At 52.7% G+C, this 21,452-nt stretch overlaps 1 protein-coding gene and 1 pseudogene across 7 annotated transcripts in view; both read left to right on the top strand.

Moving 5' to 3' along the window:
- The first annotated feature begins 3,471 nt into the window (after nucleotides 1-3,471).
- LOC121830762 (RNA-binding E3 ubiquitin-protein ligase MEX3C pseudogene) lies at nucleotides 3,472-5,321 on the top strand (annotated as a pseudogene). Its single transcript, XR_013052643.1, has one exon. The product of XR_013052643.1 is annotated as an RNA-binding E3 ubiquitin-protein ligase MEX3C pseudogene (transcript).
- A 2,815-nt stretch (nucleotides 5,322-8,136) lies between these two features.
- Dock6 (dedicator of cytokinesis 6) overlaps nucleotides 8,137-21,452 on the top strand; it is a 60,027-nt gene continuing 46,711 nt past the window's right edge. For all 6 annotated transcript variants that reach the window (XM_016000876.3, XM_006982338.4, XM_006982337.4 and 3 more), the window contains exons 1-9: nucleotides 8,137-8,231; nucleotides 13,898-13,985; nucleotides 14,486-14,661; nucleotides 15,973-16,041; nucleotides 16,242-16,371; nucleotides 17,787-17,999; nucleotides 19,240-19,325; nucleotides 20,497-20,563; nucleotides 20,737-20,886. In XM_016000876.3, the coding sequence (XP_015856362.1) occupies nucleotides 8,188-8,231; nucleotides 13,898-13,985; nucleotides 14,486-14,661; nucleotides 15,973-16,041; nucleotides 16,242-16,371; nucleotides 17,787-17,999; nucleotides 19,240-19,325; nucleotides 20,497-20,563; nucleotides 20,737-20,886 (1,023 nt within the window). In that variant the 5' untranslated portion in view covers nucleotides 8,137-8,187. The remainder of the gene's footprint in view (nucleotides 8,232-13,897; nucleotides 13,986-14,485; nucleotides 14,662-15,972; nucleotides 16,042-16,241; nucleotides 16,372-17,786; nucleotides 18,000-19,239; nucleotides 19,326-20,496; nucleotides 20,564-20,736; nucleotides 20,887-21,452) is intronic.

Below are 21,452 nucleotides of genomic sequence, written 5' to 3'. Positions count from 1 at the left end.
TTATTTTCATGGTGCTAGGAATGGGTGCCAGGGTCTTACACATGTCTGGTGGGTGCACACCACTGAGCCACACCCCAGCGCTCACTGGTGAATTCTAGGCAGGGCTGTACCTCTGAAGTACATCTCCATTTTTTTATGACCGTGTTTAAAAGGAATAGGTGTGGAAACAGCACTTCAGGCAGAAGGCATGCCTTGTCTAGAGACAGCTGCAAAAGGCCAAGCATCCAAAGAGAGATTACAACAACTGTGTGGGTTTGGGGAGCGTGGAGCGCACCCACTGCTCTTACAGAGGACCGGCACCCACACCAGGCCGCTCCCGATCGCCTGGACTCCAGCTCTATGGGATCCCATGACCTCTTCTAAATTCACCGGCTCTTGCTCACACATGATACTCACACACTCAAACCCCCACATAGATAATAAATCTTTAAAGAAAATCTGCATGTGTTACATGTGTGTTTGCCTGGTCATGTGTGTGCCCCTGTGTGTGGGTACATGTGTGTACTTGTGGAGGCCAGAGATCAGCATCAGACATCTTCCTCCATCACTCTCCATTTAATTTAAAGTTTTTTTCTTCTGAGCCTGGAGGGGGACTGAACTTGGGTTGTCAGTCTTGCCAAGCGAGGGTTTTTACCCACTGAGCCACCCTCCCTCTTGGGGGCAGGGTCTCTCCACTGAGCCACCCTCCCTCTTGGGGACAGGGTCTCTCCACTGAGCCACCCTTCCTCTTTGGGGCAGGGTCTCTCCACTGAGCCACCCTCCCTCTTTGGGGCAGGGTCTCTCCACTGAGCCATCCTCCCTCTTGGGGGCAGGATCTCTCCCGGTACCTGGAGCTCACTGATTCGGCTGGGCTTGCTGGAGACAGCGCTCCAGGGCTCCTCTTGTTTCTGCCTCCCCAGTGTTATGGTTAAAGGCATGTGTGGTGGTAATCTAATTGTATTGAAATATTATTTTGATTTGTACTGAAATATTAATTTGATTGTATGTTAATAAATAAAGTTGTCTGGGGGTCAGAGCTATTAGAGCCATAGCAAGAGTGTGGCGGTGGTGGCACACGCCTTTAATCCCATAGATATCTGTGTGTTCAGGGTCAGAGCTATTAGAGCCATAGCAAGAGTGTGGCGGTGGTGGCACACGCCTTTAATCCCATAAGATCTCTGTGTGTTCAGGGATACAGCCAGCATTGGAGACATATGCCTTTAAGACCTAGGGGGCTGTACATTCAGACAGTGACGAGGCAGTCATGTGTTTGGGTTTACAACCAATGAGAAGGCAGAACAACATACTTTAAAAATACGAACGGACAGGAAGTAGGTCTCTTTTCGCGAAGCTGGGACAGCAGGAGGAAGGGTGAGATTTTAGCTCTGAGCTCTGACTTCTTGGCTTTCTCTTTTACATTGTTTCTGTGTTTCTTATTTAATAAGACGGTTGGTTACATCTACAGGCATGTGTCACTCACCTGGATTTTTTCTTGGGTGCCGATGATCTGAACTCAGGTCCTCAGAGCCCCAAGCTGTCTCCCAGACCCTTGCTGTTGTTTTGAGACAGTCTCATCTAGCCCAGGCTAGTCTAGAACCTCCCTGCTTCTGCTTCCTCAGTCCTGGGATTACAGACATACACCACATGCCTGGTGCTCAAGTTCGTGCTTAGGACCTGAATTCGGGGTTTGTTTTGTTTGTTTGTTTTGTTTGTTTGTTTGTTTTTCTAGAAAGGGTTTCTCTGTGTAGCTTTGGAACCTGTCCTGGAACTCACTCTGTAGCCCAGGCTGGCCTTGAACTCACAGAGATCTCTCTGTCTCTGCCTCTCGAGTGCTGGGATTAAAGGCGTGCCCCACCACCGCCTGGCCTGAATTTGGCACTTTAACCATCTCCCTAGGTCCACACAGACACATTTTAATGCCACAGTGATTCCCACCAGGAGCTCATGGAATAAACAAACACTAAATGGCAGGTCAGGAACTTTCCCTTTCCAAGAAAAGGGAAACAGCATTGTATGAAGGGAAGATTTTTGCTGCTGTTTTGAGACAGGGTCTCATGTAGCCCAGGCTGGCTTCAAACTCCCTCAATAGATAGTCAAGGCTGGCCTTAAACTCCAGTTCCTCCTGCTTCTACCTCCCAAGCATGGGGTTACATGTGTTTCCTGCCACACCCAGCAGGAGATGGTCTCCAAGCCCTCATTTCTCACACAGTGATCTAGCCTGCAAGTCAGCTGCCAGGACCCACCCCACCCCACCACCCCTCTGAGCCCCACGTACATCCGTGCCCCATAGGGGAGTGAGGTATTCTCTCCACAGCCTCCTCTCCCAGGGGTCTACCAGCCCCACCTCACACCCCCTCATGTGGAGGCCAAAGTCTCCTGCATTTGAGCAGCTTCAGGAGCACCCCTGCCCCGCCCAGCTGAGTCAGGCCTGGTAATGCCCTGCAGAGGTGTGGCCTTGACAATCAGGTCTGGCGGGCACCTGGGTGGTGCTGGGCACTATCTTGAGTTGAAGGATCTTTGAAATCACCCTTTCAGAAACCAAAGCTGCTCCGAGAGTCCCCAGGCTCTGGGTAGGTCCCCATTAGCTTCTCCAGAGAATCAGGGCTCCAGGATTCCGCTCCCCTGCCTATATCTGCGCATTGTCCTGATTCACCAGGAGCTCTCAGTGAGCAGAAGAGAGAAACCAAGCCTCAGAGACATTGAAAAATCGAACTGTAGGCCACACAGCCAGGTCTGGATTGGAACCTAGCTGATCTTGACACAACTGCTTTCTTTGGGGTGGGGGGTGGGCATCAAGCTCCTTGGGTCCAAATCTTAAATCTGACATGGATGCATTAGGTAAATAGGTCCTGGGTTTCCTTGAGGAAATGAGAACATGCTAGCACTCGCAGCTGGGGTTGAGGGTGGTGGTGGGGGGATAAGACCCACCGCCAGGGCGAAGGCCCCGGGGTGAGCCACATCCTAGTGTTTTAAAGGAATATTTAGGAAGACAGAGGCGGGAGCGCAGTTGGACTGAGTGCAAGTGGAAGGCCATAAGGACAGGGTGGTGACAGGGCGGATTATCCAGGCACTGGAGGCTCAGGAACGGACTTTGACCCAAGTGAGGTGGGAGCCACAGAGGGTTCTGCACAAGCAAGAATGTGATGGGACTCAGGTGTCCTCAAGACCACGCACAACAGAAGGAGCAGGGAAGGCCCAGCTTCATGTTCCTACCCAGCCTTCGAGGAGAGGAGGAGGCAGGGACCTCAGAACGACACCGGGTGGGGCCCAGCACAGTGGTGGGTGGAGCTATCTGCATCTCTCAGGCCGAAGCAGCTGGACCACTCCTGGGCAGGTGCGTGGGCTCCTGACAGCTGTGTACACAGACCGAGTGCAGGGCAAGGAGCAGATGGACTTCTAGGGGGTGCCCCCTCCATCTAGGTTTCCTTTTTGTGGCTTTTAAAACTGATACAGATTTGCTGGGCAACTGGGACAAGCCGTTCCGACCCGCTGGCCCAGCTACATCCCATGCTAGCATCCGTAAGTGGGGAAAAGAACAGCGCATGCAAAAGGTCGGAGGCAGAGGAGGCCGAGGAGGAGGAGGAGGAGGAGGACCGGCCGTCGCTGCTGCTGCTGTCGCCGCCCGCGGCCACCGCCTCCCAGACCCAGCCGATCCCGGGCGGGCCCCTGGGGTCGGTGCTGTTGCCGACCGCCGGCTTCGATGCCCGGGAGGCGGCGGCCGCGGCGGCGGCGGCGGCGGCGGGGGTGCTGTACGGAGGGGACGATGCCCAGGGCATGATGGCGGCGATGCTGTCCCACGCCTACGGCCCCGGCGGCGGAGGGGCCGCTGCCGCCGCCGCTCTGAACGGGGAGCAAGCGGCCCTGCTGCGGAGGAAGAGCGTCAACACCACCGAGTGCGTTCCCGTGCCCAGTTCCGAGCATGTCGCCGAGATTGTCGGACGCCAGGGTTGTAAAATTAAAGCACTGAGAGCCAAGACAAACACGTATATCAAGACACCTGTTCGTGGTGAAGAGCCCATTTTTGTTGTCACTGGACGGAAAGAAGATGTTGCCATGGCCAAAAGAGAAATCCTCTCGGCTGCAGAGCACTTCTCTATGATTCGTGCATCTCGAAACAAAAATGGCCCTGCGCTGGGAGGGTTGTCCTGTAGTCCTAATCTGCCTGGTCAAACCACGGTCCAAGTCAGGGTCCCCTATCGTGTGGTAGGGCTAGTAGTTGGACCAAAAGGAGCAACAATTAAGAGAATTCAGCAGCAGACCCACACATACATAGTAACTCCAAGCAGAGATAAAGAGCCGGTCTTTGAAGTGACAGGGATGCCCGAAAATGTTGATCGAGCACGGGAAGAAATAGAAATGCATATCGCCATGCGCACAGGAAACTACATAGAGCTCAATGAAGAAAATGATTTCCATTATAACGGTACCGATGTGAGCTTTGAAGGTGGCACTCTTGGCTCTGCATGGCTCTCTTCCAATCCAGTTCCTCCTAGCCGTGCAAGAATGATGTCCAACTATCGAAATGACAGTTCTAGTTCTCTAGGAAGTGGTTCCACTGATTCCTATTTTGGAAGCAATAGGCTAGCTGACTTTAGTCCAACAAGCCCATTTAGCACAGGAAACTTTTGGTTTGGAGATACACTACCATCTGTAGGCTCAGAGGATCTTGCAGTAGACTCTCCTGCCTTTGACTCTTTACCAACATCTGCTCAAACTATCTGGACTCCATTTGAACCAGTTAACCCACTCTCTGGCTTTGGGAGTGATCCTTCTGGTAACATGAAGACTCAGCGTAGAGGAAGTCAGCCATCAACTCCTCGTCTGTCTCCTACATTTCCTGAGAGCATAGAACACCCACTTGCTCGGAGGGTCAGGAGCGACCCACCTAGTACAGGCAACCATGTTGGCCTTCCAATATACATCCCTGCTTTTTCTAATGGTACCAATAGTTACTCCTCTTCCAATGGTGGCTCCACCTCTAGCTCACCTCCAGAATCAAGAAGAAAGCACGACTGTGTGATTTGCTTTGAAAATGAAGTTATTGCTGCCCTAGTTCCATGTGGCCACAACCTCTTCTGCATGGAATGTGCCAACAAGATCTGTGAAAAGAGAACGCCATCATGTCCAGTTTGCCAGACAGCTGTTACTCAGGCAATCCAAATTCACTCTTAACTATATATATATACATAAATACTATAGCTCTATATGGACTCGTAAAGGCATGGGTATAATGGGACCCCCAGTAAACTTCCTAATGAATTCTTATGACTGTTAGCAGGCTTTATTGGGATTAGGCTAAAGTTGTTAGTACACTTATAAAAGGCTGCTATGGTAACACTAAACCTAAGTGGTCTCTTGTCTATTAGTTTGGTTTGGATTATTAATACTATCTTGTAGACTCAGAGACATAGCTTGTATAAGAGTTGTTAAAGCTGAAGTTCTGCTTGGCTGTGTAAGCTATGAGCAAGATGTATCCATCCGAGATTGTAGTCAGTGGGTCCCAAAGCCTCGCCACATTAAGAGTTTATGGAGGGTGCCTGGCATTACAGACGACTGACACTTCCAGTGCTGCCTTCTTTACACTGCCAGTTTTGACACAACAGGTTTGTTTTTTATTTCACAACAACTTCTGCCTAATTCTGCAGGATTGCAAGTAACTTTTTAAAGCATTGTGATTACTTATTAGTAATAATAGGGCTGATGGCAGTTTACTAGATCACTGGTTATAATTTGGGACAAAAACTGCTACATTGACTTTCATCTCGCCCAGAGTGCTCAAGGCTGGTATGTTCAGTGGATCAGGAATACAATTGTCTTTGATTGTGAATTCCTACCCATTGCCTCCCTTGGTGAATGTGGAAATAGCCGCCTGGGTTTTCCCATTTCAGGATGGGCTTTGGGATGCACCTATATTGGCTGAAAATTTTGAGAATGCGAACATTCCATTCATTAGTCTGATCAAGCTATTAATATTTAGACTGTAGATCAAAATGTGAAACATTTTATGTTCAATCCATATTGTCTTGCACATTATAAATATATTTTTATTTTTTAGTAATGTAGGGGATGGGGAGGGAGATAATAATGCCCTTGGCATAATTCATGAAAGCAGCTGTGACAACCTCCAATCAGTTTACTTCATTTCAAACCTATTTCCAATCACAAAGAAAGATTTCTTTAAAACACACTTGTACATTTCACCTGTGGATGTTTTAACTTCATCCTCAGTATGTCCCCAAATTTGCTGGCATTGAAAGGACAAAACATTATACTGGTGGGTTTTTCTACTAATTATTTTTTGAAGCGTTATTTTCCCAACACAAAAGAGCTTTTTTTCTCAGTATAACAAAAATTGAAATCTTATGTGTATTCAATAGTAAATAGACAAATTTTATTTTTTATTTCCACTTGAAGAGTTACATTTCGTATAAAGTTTACAAATAACGGTTTTTATTTTGATTTTTCAGTATAAAAAAAGTTGCCTTGATGGCATATTATGATGTAATGCTAATTGCTTGTAGGATAGTTAATTGTCAGTATTGAATCCTAATCTCTAGCTGCCGTCTTGTAGATATGGACGAATGTCACCAAGCATGTGTTTTGTATTTTGTTGCATTGTACACTGCAACTAATAAGCCAAGGAATCGACATATATTAGGTGCGTGTACTGTTTCTAAAAACCACAGACTAAGAATGATAAATTATCAATATAGTTTAGTATTTGCTAATTTTACTACACTCTTTTGTTATGTATATGTAGGGAAGTCATAGGGATTATAAATTCCATTTGAGTAAAGTTTAAAACCATATATTTTATGATAAAGGGCCTTTAACTTAAGATGGCCAAAGCACTGATATTATATATTTGCTGTAAAGAGAATTATAAGAGTTTTATTTTTCTGATATTAAAAGTTACTTAATAAAGACTTGTTTCCATTAACTTGAAAAAAAAAAAAAAAAAAAAAAAAAAAAAAAAAAAGGTCGGAGGCAGACGTGTCCTGGTGTCACACAGCTGCCTCCTCTCCCTGGACTGTTTTGACTGTGGCTGCTGGGAAGGCAGATGCTTCCCAGGAGAAGGTGTGGAGGCAGAAGAAGGTTGGCATATCCAGAGAAGAGCCAGGACGGAAAAACCCTAGAAAACCTCTGCTGGGAGAGGAGCTACCGGGAAGAAATTTAAGGTCACAGATTAATGAAGACATCGCCACATCTTCTGGTGGACAGACGTTTCCAGACTGGCTCCCTAGGTATCAATGCCAGCTTCCTGAGTCGTTCCTTCTAAAGTGACACCCCTGTGCCTAGCTGGACTCACCATCTCTCTACCCCCAGCCAGAGATGGGCATGGAATCCCTTGAGCCCCTCCTAAGGTATACTAAGCAAAAGCCTCCACACCTCCAGAGTTCAGTTTACCACTTGCCAATAGTGGAAAATGACAGACCTTCCTACCTACGTCTACTGCACAGCTGTGAGCAAAAACTTGGTAATTATTGCTACTCCATGTGTGACATTGACGTTGTTTTCTAGCCAGAGCGTCTCTGGGGATCAGCGGGTACCTACTAGGATTTGATGTTCAGTCTTATCCTCCCCAGCCCAACAGAAGACTCAGTTTCCCCATCTTGACCCTATTGCAAGGGAGACTCTTCCCCTCCATGCCCCGCCCCTGTTCCACTGCCGGCCCCGCCCATCCCTGCTTCTGCCTTCACAAACTCCCAATTCCCTACCCATCCTAGCGATGCCCGCCAACAATGTCCCTCCCCATCGAGGACTTTCCCTCACTAGCCACACCCACACAGGCTCCCCATCGCTCCAGCCTTGGCCCGGCCCTCACCCTGGAGCGGCGACAGCCCCCATCGCAGCCTGGCTCTAGCCCCTCTCAGCGCTGTCTCCATCCCAGTCCCGGGTCGGAGAGCAGGCTTCTCCTCATCCCCGGCGTTTAGGCGCTACTCTCAGTGCTGGCCCCGCCCCATTCCAGAGACGGCCCCGCCCCATCCCAGGGAAGGCTCCACCCCGTCCGGGCCCAATCCCATCACAGAGAAGGCTCCGCCTCCTTCCAGAGAAGGCCCCGCCCCACCCCTCTGGTCGGCTCCGCGGCGGAGGTGGGTCCTAGCTCAGGCCACGCCCCCACCATCACAGGCCCCGCCCCACCCGCGCGCCGGCCCCGCCCAGCCCGACTTCCCAGACTCGGGAGGCTGCGGCGGGACGCGGGGCGTCATGGCGGCCTCGGAGCGGCGCGCCTTCGCTCACAAGATCAACAGGTAGAGAGAGCGGCCGCGGACACTGCCGTTCGGGGCAGGATGGGCGAGGGCAGGTGCTGGGGGCTGGCGAGCAGCGGCAGCGGGGGGCGTGCCCGGCTCCCCGAGGACTTCCCGGAGGAGGAAGCGCATCCCGGGTCGGTGCGGGCGGGCCCCCGGAGCGCTGGGCTGCATCCCGACCCTCCTGCGACTCTCACGTCCTTCCCTCGCCCGCCGAGAGAAATTCGCAGCCCCTCCCCCGCCCAGGGTCCCAGAACCCAGCTGTCTGGGAAGAGGAGGGAGCTGCCAGAGCTGGGGGACAGCTGGGGGCAGCCCCTCAGTCTCCTGCCTCAGCCTCTCCCTGCACCGGCTGGACGCCGGAGGGGGCGAGGGGGCTGGGGACTGAACCAGCTGGTGGGCAGACGGTGGAGGGGGACAGGCGACAGATGCTGGGGATCGCTTTCCGAAGCCACTGGTGCTAGGGAGAGAGTTTGGGAGAAGGCTCAAATCTGGGGCGGCTTCATAACCATCTCTGGAATCCGATCCCCTGGAAACCTGTTCTGATCACCCTGAGGTGGAGAAGCCGCTTGTGGGTCCCACACCGATGGGAACACAAGAAAGTAGCCCCTCTCTTGGGTTTGCTATGGCGGGGCAGGAGGTGCCGGATAGATGTCAGTGATGCGGTGGGGATCTACAAGACAGGAAGCAGGTGGGGAGGTTGGGAAGGAGGCGCTCATCAGCTAGGTGGGAGGGGCTGGTGCATTTAAGCACAGACCGAAAGGATGGACGGAAAAGATCTCCAGTCCACCATCCGGGGAGAAGCGAGGGCAAAGGCCCTGAGGCCACAGAGAGGACCGATAGGAATGATTTTAGAAGGTCTTGCAGACCAGAAGGGAGACTTTGACCCCAAGTGAAGTGTGAGCCATAGAGAGTTCTGGATAGAGGAGGGATGTGACCTGAGGCAGAGCAGTTGGGCAGTTTTCTGTCCCCCTCCCTCATAAGTCCCTGGGCCCTTGAGTTATTGTTCGGTTCAAGTGAGGAAAATGGGTGTTGTCCAGGAGAATCAGAGCTGTGTAGCCTGGGGTAAGATCAGAAGATGAACCTGGGGTCCTAATGCACTTGGTAGGTAGATGGTTGTGCACACAGACCTGAGCCTGTGTCCGCCTATCCTTTGAGTTCACCCACAAATCCCAGATGAACCCAAACATCAGGGAACTGACTGGAGTCTTGGCTATACTTGGTTGTGTTTTGCTTGTTTGAGTCGGGCTCTCAGTGGCCCACCCTGATCTCGGAGTCACTCCTTAGCCAAGACTGGCCTTAGACTCCTGGTTCTCTGGACCCAGTGCTGGGTGACAGGTGCGCACTGCCGCCCTCCATTTCTGAGGGGCTGGGGCTGGAACCCAGCACTTTCTGCACGCCAGGCAGTGCTCTGCCAGTTGGGCATCATCTCCAGCGCCTCACTTTGTGTCTGCTTTCCTTTTGAGAAAGGTTCCTCGCCGTAGTCTAGCTAGCCCGGAACTGACTATGGCCCAAGGTGGCTCCAAAGTCCCCGCAATCCTCCTACCTCAGCTTTCTGAGGGCTGGGATGACCGCATGAGGCATTGTGCATGGTTTACTTTTTAAAAATATGTATTTTCTCATAGCTTACTCTGTGTGTGTACCACCATGTGCGGGTGGGCGGGGGGGGGGGGGGGGGTCAGCGGGCAGCTTGCAGGAGGCTGTTCCGTCCTTTCTCTGTGCAGATCCAGGGATCAAGCTGAGGTCATCAGGCTTGTCAGCAGGTCCCCTGAGCTGTCTCGCCACCCTCACCTTGGTTTTTGAGGCAGAGCCTCTCAGTGGGACCTGAAGCTCAGGGATTCAGCAAGGCTGGTTGCCCAGCAGGCTCTGGTTGACCAGCAGGCTCTGCCTCTACCTCCAGCTCCGGGACCCCGGCCCGTGCTTGTATAGCAGACACTTTCTGACTCATCCCCCAGCTCTTCAGCTTTGTTTTGTTTTATGGGACAGGCTTTTGTTCTGTAGCCCAGGCTGGCCTTGAACTGGCAGCAAGTCTCCTGCTTCGGTCTCCCAAGTGTGGGGATTGCAGGTGTGCGCCACCACACCCGTCTGCTCTCAGTCTCTTTTGTCAACTCGATAATGACAAACATTCCAGGAGTGGATGTGGCCTCTTCCTACATCCTGGACTTCTGCTACTATGCAGTGTGTGTGTGTGTGTGTGTGTGTGTGTGTGTGTGTGTGTGTGTATGGGAAGTCAACTGATGTCCCTCATATGTCCCACAGCTTGTGTGTGGAGGTCAGCGGACAGCTTGCAGGAGTCTTTTCTTCCTGCCGTGTGGGTTCCTGGGATTGAACTCAGGTCATCAGGCTTGGCAGCAAGTTACCACTGAGCCATCTTGCCAGCCTCCCTCCATCTCACTGGGATCTGGAGCTCCAGCTAAACTGGTTGCCAGGGAGACCCAGGAGTCCTCTTGTCCCTGCTCCCTAAGTGCAGGGGGCTGAGCGTGGGTTCTCAGGCTTGGGCAGCAGGTACTGTACCTGGTAGCTGTCTCCGCCATTGCAGGTGGTCGGTCACTTGAGGGGTGTCTGTGCAGTGGAAGAGAGTTTTCTGGGTGCTGACATCTTTGCTGATGCTCGTGGATTTGTCTTTAAAGACATGCCAGCAGGTTTGTGTGGCTCTGTGGAGTCATTGGACGGAAATGGGAGTGCAGTGCTGGAAACTTCTGGCCGTTTCCAGCTCGTCCTCCTCCCCATCGTAAGGACAGACCCCAGTTAATCCCACCAGCCTGGGCTGAGCTCCACTGTTGATACAGTGTCTCTTGTTGAGCCTGGGGCCTGATTTGGGGAAACCGACTCAACTCAATTCATTATGTTGCCTCCTTATAAATGCACTTCTTACTGTATGGTGTGTGTGTACACACAGGTATCACGGTGTGTGTAGATGTGGGAGCACAACTTGAGGGTGCTGCTCTCTCCATCCCCCTTTGCATAGGTACCAAGGGTCAAACTCAGGTCATCGCACTTGGGGGGGATGGCCTTTACCTGTTGGGCCATTTTGCAAATGCTGTCTCTGCTCTTTAGGAATGTGTCCAATGTCAGCCTTTCCAGGAGTGGAGAGGGTAGGGGGAAGTGGGTGGAGCACACCTTTAATCCCAGAACTTGGGAGGCAGAGGCAGGCAGATCTCTGAGTTCGAGGTCAGCCTGGTCTACAGAGCAAGTTCCAGGGCAGCTAGGGATACACAGAGAAACCCTGAATCAGAGAGAGAGAGAGAGAGAGAGAGAGAGAGAGAGAGAGAGAGAGAGAGAGAGAGAGAGAGAGAGAGAAGAGAAAATGTTCTGGACACCTGAACCAGTCAGATTTGGGGGAGAAATGTAGAGGAGGCGGCTTAGCATGATGGTGCATGTCTTTAATCCAAGCATGTGAGCCATGGAAGGAAAGAGGGTTGTAAGTGCAAACCTAGCCTGGGTTACATAGTAAGATTGGAGCCAAGCTGGGCTACATGAGACCCTGTCTCAAAATGTTGGGGGGCATCTTACCGGGCGGTAGTGGTGCACACCTTTAATTCCATCACTCAGGAGGCAGAGCCAGGCGTATCTCTGTGAGTTCGAGGTCAGCCTGGTCTACAGAGTGAGATCCAGGACAGCCTGGGCTACATAGAGAAGCCCTGTCTTGGAAAAAGAATGTTGGGGAACTAGTAATGTCGTCAGTAAACAGCCACGCAAGCATGAGGGCCTGCGTTTAATACCTCATATCTGTGTAAAAGCCAGATGTGGCGGCACACCCATATCCCTGACTCCGCACACACGGTGCAGAATGCGGCCATGCTGCCTCCGGGGAGCTCACTGGCCAGCAGCCTGTCCTAATGGAGAGGCCCTGCCTCAGAAAGTAAGATGGATGGTACCAGAGGAGGTCATAAGAAGTTGACCTCTGGCCTCTATCTGCACACTCGTGCACAGGACAGGCCCTTCTGCCCGGTCACTGCCTAGTAATGGCGCATAAGGCCGTCGCAGGAATTTGGGACATGCATTGTTAGTAACAAAGCAGCAGCTCCCATGACTGGGCTTGCAAATCCATCACTGTTTTCCAAGGCCACAGGCAGTGTCTGTGTCTCCTGCCCCTCCACCCACACCCCTCCCCACCCCACCCCATCCCTTTCTCTAGCCAAAGAACAGCTTGGATGGGGACACAGCTTCCATCCCTGTCCTGGCGTCTTTTAAAAATACTAATTCCCGGAGCCCTGAGTGCCCCAGAGAATACTGCTTTGAGGCTTTGAATCTGAGCACAAAAACCTTCATTGTCACGTTAATTTCACTGGGGCTGGAGAGATGGCTCAGGGGTTAAAAGGGCCCAGGTTCGGTTCCCAGCACCCACATGGTGGCACACAGTCGCCCATAACTCCAGTTCCAGGGGACCTGACAGCCACCCTCTTCTGACCTGGTGCACACATATACATGCAGGCACAACACTCATACGCATAAATAATAAATCTAAGTTTAGTTTTGTTGCTGGGGCCGGTGAGAGGGCTCAGCAGGAAAGAGGCTTGCAGCAAGCCTGGCACCCTGAGCTTAGTCCAGGAGCGGGAGGAGAACACAACCCCCATGAATGTCTCTGACTTTTTTCTTTTCTTTTCGACTTTTGTACATACACTGGCTAATGAGCTTTTTCTTGGTTTTTGTTTTGCTGGGTGTGTGGCTCAGTGGTGGAGTCCCTGCCTAGAATCCCCAGTGAGGGGCTGGGGTGTGGCTCAGTGGTGGAGCCCCTGCCTAGAATCCCCCAGTGAGGAGTTGAGGGCATGGCTCAGCTGCAGCATTTCGTAGCACTCCGGAGGCCAGAGGTCATCCTCAGCACTACAAAACAAAATAAACACATTGAACACCTAGACTCAGCACTACCTCCGAGGACTGGATTCCAGCCGCAGCCCTGGTTTCTGGCCATCCTGGGTCTGAGCTGAGGGTCCTGGTGGCCTCCACGCTGGCTGCCTCATCCTGGACTTTCTGAGAACATACACTTCCTGAGTACTTACTGAGTGCTAGTCTCCTCGACCCCTCCGAGGCCAGGGCAGCTGTGAGCGGGTAAATTGAGGCTGGGCAGAAGTGGTGTGCCCAGAGCCTCACAGACAGGATGGAATAGGTGCCCGCTCCAAGTGGAGTGCTGGGCTGTTGTGTTTGAAGAACCCCGGAAAGATGGAGGGAGCGTGTCTTCCTGAGGGGAGGGGAGGGAGGAAAGGTCGCTCCCTCAAGTCTGGCACAGTGGCTTTCCCGGTCTGTTTGGTGTAGGAAGGAACCGGGGTGCAGAGAGACCTGAAGCTTTTATTTATCCATTTATTTAGTCTCGCAGTGCTGGGAATGGGACCCAGGGCCTGTCACACCAGCGGGGACAGCCCTCTGCCACTGCGCTACACCCCAGCTCTCTGTTGTTGTTTTTAATTTGTCGACATGCATGGCACCCTGGGTAAGGGGTGCTTCTGGGAGTCAGCTCTCTCCTACCAACCGAGTGAGTCTTGGGGGACTGAGCCCAGTGGTCATGTGCTTTTACCTGCTCAGCCATCTCACAGGTCTCTTGCCTTTTTTAAAAGCCCTTGTTTTTATTTTTCCTTTAATACCCAAGTTCTCTCCAACAGATGAGCCCCCCGCCCGCACCCCTGCACCCTCATGCCTGTGTTTCCCTGTGTCCCACACTCTTCCTGTCTTCCCAGGACAGTGGCCGCTGAGGTCCGGAAGCAGGTGTCCCGGGAACGCAGCGGCTCACCCCACTCCAGCCGGCGCTCCAGTAGTTCCCTGGGGGTGAGTCCCTGCCCTGTGGCTGGCAGTAGAGGGGTACACCCTGCTCTGATACACCCTGCTCTGATGCTGCTTGGACCCTCTGTGCCCAGTGGTCGGGGAGGAGGGAGCCCTGGTCCTTCCCACCTCTGTGCAGATGCAGGGTGTGTGTTCCAAGGGTGGTCTGGGGGTGACACCGGCTTCCTGGACCACCCAGACGGGGCCCCAGGCTGGGGGCTGGAAGAGACTTCCTGCCACAGGGGGAAGGGGTGGGGCCTCAGGAATTGTCTCCGGCCATTCCTTTTACCATTAGAGTCTTTCCAGACACCAGGGTGTGATTTCCTTCCTGGAGTCCCTGGAGGGAGGGGGCAGGGCGCTGGCCCAGCTGCTGTGGAAAGTCTGAGCTCGCCGGCTCCCTTCGACCCTCAGAGGTTCCCACCACCCTCCACTACAGTCTAAAGTCAACTGTGAGCATACGCCCCGCCTCTCACCAGTGGGAGCCATGGCCACTGTACTTCAATCAGGTCCCTCTGACGGAGGTCATCGAACCCCTGGACTTTGAGGATGTGCTCCTGAGCCGGCCACCCGAAGTTGAGCCCGGCCCCCTCAGAGACTTGATAGAGTTTCCAGAGGATGACTTGGAACTACTGAAGCAGCCCCGAGAATGTCGGACCACAGAGTCTGGGGTCCCCGAGGACGGGTGCGTTCTGCGTGCACGGACACACACACACACACACACACACACACACACACACACACATACACACACACACACACACACACACACACACACACACACACACGCACGCGCATGCGTGCGCCCCACGCCATCTTCCAGAGTCTCTGGACACCAGTGAGGCCTTGGGCAAATCACTCTCCTCTAAGCCTCCATTTCTGCAGCTTTGATTTTTTTTTTTTATTAAAAAAATTGTTTTTGGTGTGTGTGTGTGTGTGTGTGTGTGTGATAGGTAAGTGTGCATGTTCTGCACGCACCTGTGCAGAGGCCAGAGGTCAACTTGAGAAGTCTTCCTCTTTCATTCTCCACCTAACGTATGGAGGCAGGGTCTCTCTTGAACCCAGAGATCTCCAGGTTGGCTAGTCCTCCCAGCCAGCTCACTCGAGGGGTCCGCCGCCGCCTCTGCCTCTTGAGTCTGGGGATTTGGGGGGGGGGTCACCGTGACCACCCACTGTTGCATGGGGACTGAGATCTGAACCAGTCTTTATGCTTGTGTGGCAAGATTCTACCTGCCCTGCATCTCTCCAGCCACATTCCCTTTTTCACTTTTTAAAATAATTTATTTTTATTTATATGCATTGGTGTTTTGCCTGCATGTATGTCTGTGTGAGGGAGCCAGATTCCCTGGAACTGGAGTTACAGACAGTTGTGAGCTGCCATGTGGGTGCTGGGAATTGAACCTGGGTCCCCTGGAAGAACAGCCAGTGCTGTTAACCGCTGAGCTGTCTCTTCGGCCCCCCCTTTTTCACTTTTCAAAGATTTATTTTATTTTACACATGTGGGTGTTTCACCTGCATGTATGTCTGTACATCACCTGTGTGCCTGGTGCCCATGGAGGCCAAAAGGGGGCGTCAGAGCCTCTGGAACTGAGTTGCAGGTGATTATCAGTCACCATGTGGGTGCTGGGACTGAACCTGGGTCCTCTGCAGCCAGTGCTCTTAACCCCGAGTGTCTCTGCACCCCACTGTTTTTGTGTTTTGAGGCAGGGTCTGATACAGTCCAGCCCAGCCCTGACCATCTGGCTTTCCTGCCTCTGTCTCCTCGCTGCTGGGATCACAGGTGTGCACACATGCCTGGCCTACGCAGTGCCGAGGGTGAACCCCAGGGCCTGGTGTGCGGAAGCCAGCTTCTGCCACTGAGCTGCATCCTCGGCCTGCTCCAGAGACTCTCACGCTGTGTCTCAGCCTCCCGAGCACTGGTGCCCACAGTCCTTTCCCCCTAGGCCTTTGGAAATGCGCCCCTGCCTCCGTTTACCCTGGTTGTATTTTGCTGTAGAAAGTTGGACGCCCAGGTGAGGGCTGCGGTGGAGATGTACTCGGAGGACTGGGTCATTGTACGCAGAAGGTGGGTCCGACCCAGGGCAGTTCACGGGAGGGGAAGGAGGAGGTCAAAGGCTGCAGTCTGTGGTTGGTCCCTCTGTTTATCCACCCACTATACCTTCCAAGAGCAGCTGAACTTCTTTAGTAAAGGGGGCCTTGGTAGTTGTTGTGTGACTTCACCACGTGTATCAGTGTATCGGAAGAGTCCCCAACCACCCCTGCTAGGTACCAGCACCTGAGTACAGCGTACAGCCCTGTCACTACGGAGACACTTCGAGAGCGACAGAAAGGCCTCACCTGCCAGGTCTTCGAGCAGGACACATCTGGGGACGAAAGGATGGGTCCCGAGGACACGGTGAGAGGCCGCTGGCCGGGGTCACTGAGGGGTCAGACTCAGGAAAATCCCCTGTCAGCCTCGATCCCGATGAGAGAAATAAACCCCAGGAGTGAAGGTCAAGAGTCATGATTCTGCACAATTATCAAGTGCCTAGTGTATACTAAAGGCTTTCTGTTTAGTTATGATTGTGCACAATTATCAAGTGCCTAGTGTATACTAAAGGCTTTCTGTTTAGTTATGATTGTGCACAATTATCAAGTGCCTAGTGTATACTAAAGGCTTTCTGTTTAGTTATGATTGTGCACAATTATCAAGTGCCTAGTGTATACTAAAGGCTTTCTGTTTAGTTATGATTGTGCACAATTATCAAGTGCCTAGTGTATACTAAAGGCTCTCTGCCTGTGCTTCCTTCATCCTGTGAATTGGGGCCACAACCATCTCTTCACAGGCAAAGAAACTGAGGCAGAACAAAGTTATTAATGCTTATATTTTTTTGGTCAGCAGTTACTGAACACCTACTGTATACCGATAATCATTGGTTATTACTAGTATGGACTCCACGTTGGTTGTTAGAGGTGGTTGCGGGGAGGTGTGGATTTTGCTCAGTGCTTGTGAGAGGCAAGGCGTGGGTTCCATCCTCAGCTAGGGTAGGGGCCCAGAGAGGGACATGAAAAGTAAATAAGGAAACTAGATACAGGAGGGGAAACTGAGGCCCGTAGACAGGTCAGAGAGTCAAGGTCACAGAGATGAACCAGATTTGAGGCAGAGTTGTGAGCACAGCTGACTGGGCGGTCAGAGGGTCCTAGGTCAGCCGGTCACCTGGAGGAAAGGACTCTCCTCTTCCCTGGCAACAGTGAACAGATTCCCAAGGAAGGCTCTGATTGGTCCAGCCCAGGGGCGACATTATCTTGGAGCTAATCCCTGGGGCTGGCCAGTGTGGCCAGTTGAGTTTAGCCCAAAGGCAGATAAGCCATTAGGTGTGTTCTAATTAGCTGGAGAAGGGTCACCTGTGAGATGGGGTGGCCTCCCACATCAGTGGTAAAGAGCTTCCTATATAGAAATATTTCCAGGGGGCTGGAGAGATGACTCGGTGGTTAAGAGCACCGACTGCTCTTCCAGAGGACCTGAGTTCAATTCCCAGCAACCACGTGGTGGCTCACAACCACCTGTAATGAGATCTGGTGCCCTCTTCTGGCCTGCAGGGACGCATGCAGGCAGAACACTGTATATATAATAAATCTTTGGGGGGAAAAAAGTATTTCCAGAAGTTTCTGGAGAGGCCAGCCAGGCACCCAGGTGACCCTTGTTGTGGTGACCCCACCCTGGCTCGTCCCTCAGCTTCTCTCCCATGTAGATTGGATGTCTACAGGGACAGACTCAGGAGAGCAGGTGCATGCAGTTGGCGCTCAGTGCTTGCACGTGTTCCACTGCAGGATGATTCCCAGCACTGCTCAGGCTCCCCAGAGGACACCCCTCGAAGCAGTGGAGCCTCTGGCATCTTCAGCCTGAGGAACCTGGCCTCAGACTCGCTGCTCCCAGCACTGTTGGAGCGGGCAGCCCCCGAGGATGTGGACCGGCGCAACGAAGCCCTCAGGCGGCAGCAGCGGGCCCCCGCCCTGCTCACCTTGTACCCTGCACCTGATGAGGTGGGTGCCCAGGGCCTCACTGCCCCCCACCCTCAGAGCAGAGTCCAACTACCCGACTAGGTGCCCGTGTGGCCAGCCAGCATTAACTGGCTGCCTACTGTACCCTAATGGCTGAAGGTTTCTTGTCTGACCTTCATTATAGAGCATGAAGTGCTTATCTCTACATTTATTCAACCAATATCCATTGTGTGCCTACTGTATACTTCTCTATTTAATCAATGTGCTGACCACCTATCATATATGCCTCTGTATGTCTAGCCATTTTATTTGACATCTATCAAATACCATTATGTTTTGTTTAACCAAGCTGGGCATGTAGTGAATGGAAATACTCCTTGGCTATGTGGTGTTGGTGTAAATACCAACAAACCTTTTTGAAGTTCAAAATATATAAGTCAAAAGTGCATTCAAATAGGGTCGTGGTGATGTACACCTTTAAATCCAGCACTTGGGAGGCAGAGGCAGGAGGATCTCTGTGAGTTTGAGGCCAGCCTGGTCTACAGAGTGAGTTCCAGGACATCCGGGGCTACACAGAGAAACCCTTTCTTGAAAAACCAAAAAAGAAAAAGTGCATTCAGGCTTGGAATGGTGTTCCATGCTTATAATCCCAGCGCTTGGAAAATGGCGTCACCCTTGGCTCCATAGAGAATTCCAGGCCCACCAGGACTGCATGAGACCATGTCTTAGAAAAAACAAAGACAAATGTGTGACACAGACACCTTACTGCATCTTGTACTTCAACCTCCTTCAGATTGTTCAGAATACCCACCTCAGCCTGGAGCTGGGCAAAACCCTGAGGTAGAAAGACCTGTTTTATACTAAAGTGTTGACGGTCTCGTGTGGTGGTGTGTGGGTATACACTCACAACCCTTGCCAAGTCACAGAGTTGGAAACCTAACTGCTAAACTCACAGACTTGGTATGTCTGTCTGTCCATCTAGCATTTACCGAGTGCTTTCTTTATACACTGTATCTATCCAAACCAAATCTGTCGGCACTTCCTGTATACCCCTGACAGAGTGGACCAGCATGCTGTGTGGTTGATGCTGGGGTGGGGGTGGGCTAGGAGCGGAGGCATTCCGGGCTGGGAACAGATGTGGAAAGGCCCAGAGGCAAGGCATTGAAGGTTCCATCGGGCTTGGGTGTGGGGGCTGCAGCTGAGGCTGGGTGCAGCTAAACTCAGGCCAGGCATTCTAGAACCTTCCTGAAGAACCCATCCCAGACACTCCCTCTCTCCACAGGATGAAGCTGTAGAACGCTGCAGCCTCCCAGAGCCACCCCGAGAGCACTTTGGACAGCGGATCCTGGTGAAATGTCTGTCACTCAAGTGAGTCAGAGGACGCAGCCACATGGGCTTCCCTGTGAGGACTTTGTGGACTTTTCCCTCCTCTCTCAGAAGGCATAGGTGCCTAAACACGCTGCATCTGCACCAGCACACACACACACACACACACACACACACACACACACACACGCACGCACGCACGCACGCACGCACGCACGCGCACACACACACTCACACACACACACACACACACAAACACACACTCTCACACACTCACACACTCCCTCCCACTCCCACCTCACTAGCCCCAGCTCCCTCCCTGGGAAACTGCCATGCTTCTTCCTACTCCCTGGTCCCCCAAGCTGTGCCCAGAGCTCCTCTGAGTCTCCAGCCCTCTCCTCCAAGCATCTGTCATCACAGGTCTGTGAGATCCACTCTGTGGTATAACCCGTATAACTCCTGTGGATAACAGGCACTCAGTGAGTGTTTGTTGAATGACTATGTGAGCCAACAGCTTGATTCCTAACATTTCAGCTCGTGGCTGAGGACCAGAATGGAGCTTCTGTTTCCTGCTCTGATCTAGACAGGAATGGGGTCCGGGAGGGGCAGGACCAGGCTCTGAGTGCACTTCCTGTTCAGTTCCATTCCCACGCTCTTCTGGCTGCTCCTGGGGGTTGATACTGATGGGCCTTGAACGTGGCTGGGAGCCAGGCTCCGCCTCTCCACCCTGTGTCTCAGCAGGAGGGTGGGCAGGCCGGAGCCAGACCCTTGTATCATGATCTCAAGCAGGATACCTGTGCTGTTCTGGGCCTCAGTTTTCCCGTCCACACTCACTTCACAGGGGAGGGGGAAGGTCTGATGAGTTCATATAGAAACAGAGCTGCCTAAAATAGCAGGAAGTCTCATGTCCCCATAAAAGCCCACGGAGGGGCTGGGCTGTAGCTCAGCCGGTAGAATGCTGGCCTGGCATGCATGAAGCCCTGGGTTCTGTGCACAGCACCGCATAGACAGGGTATGATGGTGCATGCCGGCAATCCAGCACTTGAGAGGCAGAGGCAGGGGATTGGGAATTTGGGGTCCTTCTTGGATACATAGGGAGTTGGAAGCCAGCCTGGGCTAAGTCAGACTGTCCCAAAAGGGGGTGGGGGAGGGGAGGGCACAGAGTATGTGGGTGACAGGTGTCCCAGAGCGAGTGGTCCCCGTTTACCCGCAGGTTTGAGATCGAAATTGAGCCCATCTTCGGCTCCTTGGCCCTGTATGATGTGCGGGAGAAAAAGAAGGTGGGTGCCCTCCTCCTTCCTTCCCTTCCTCCTCCCCAGGGATCTCCCCTGTCCTCCCTCCTCTTCCTCCTCCCTCCTCTCCCTCCTCCCTCCTCTTCCTCCTCCCTCCTCTTCCTCCTTGGGGGAGGGCTGTGGAGCAGTGTCCCCCAGCTAGCTGCCTCTCGTATTCCCAGATTTCAGAGAACTTCTACTTTGACCTCAACTCGGACTCCGTGAAGGGGCTGCTCCGGGCCCATGGCGCCCACCCGGCCATCTCCACCTTGGCACGCTCTGCGGTCTTCTCCGTGACCTACCCCTCCCCTGACATCTTCCTGGTTGTCAAGGTGACCACTGAAGCCCTGCAAGGGGCTGGTTTATCGTGATCAGAGCCAGAGGTGCAATAGACCATGATTCCAGCACTTGGAGGCTGAGGCTGGGGGACTGTGAGTTTGAGCCAGATTAGACTGCTTATAGACACTTTGTCTTACAAGCAAACAGGACAGTTTCGTCTTCCTCTGTGGATGGAGAAGGAAAGGTGGGCTAATGAATTCTGGGGTTTCTTTCCGTCATGGTTAGGCCAGTTAGGTTACAGCAGTGAAACAATTTACCAGCCCTTCAAGATGAGGGTTGAAATGGGGAAACTGAGGCACAGAGCATGTCAGGACCTTGCATAGGGCCCCACAACTCTTGTGGTGTCCAGGGCTGCAGTTCCTGCCCTGTCATTGAGAGTCACGGCTTCAGTGTGGACTGATGAAAACGTAGCGTGTGTGGTGGCGTATGCCCGTAAGCCCAGCTGCCAGGGAGGCTGAGGCAAAGCCCAGCTGCCAGGGAGGCTGAGGCAGGCTCCCACTGCTGTGACACACCCCATGGCCGACGACAACTTGGGGAGAAAAGGGTTGTTTCGGATTAT

Source organism: Peromyscus maniculatus, chromosome 7, assembly GCF_049852395.1.
Source record: "Peromyscus maniculatus bairdii isolate BWxNUB_F1_BW_parent chromosome 7, HU_Pman_BW_mat_3.1, whole genome shotgun sequence".
NCBI classification, from domain to species: Eukaryota; Metazoa; Chordata; class Mammalia; order Rodentia; family Cricetidae; genus Peromyscus; species Peromyscus maniculatus.
The sequence above is the reverse complement of the archived record's forward strand: the minus strand, read 5'-3'. Positions and strand labels throughout refer to the sequence as shown.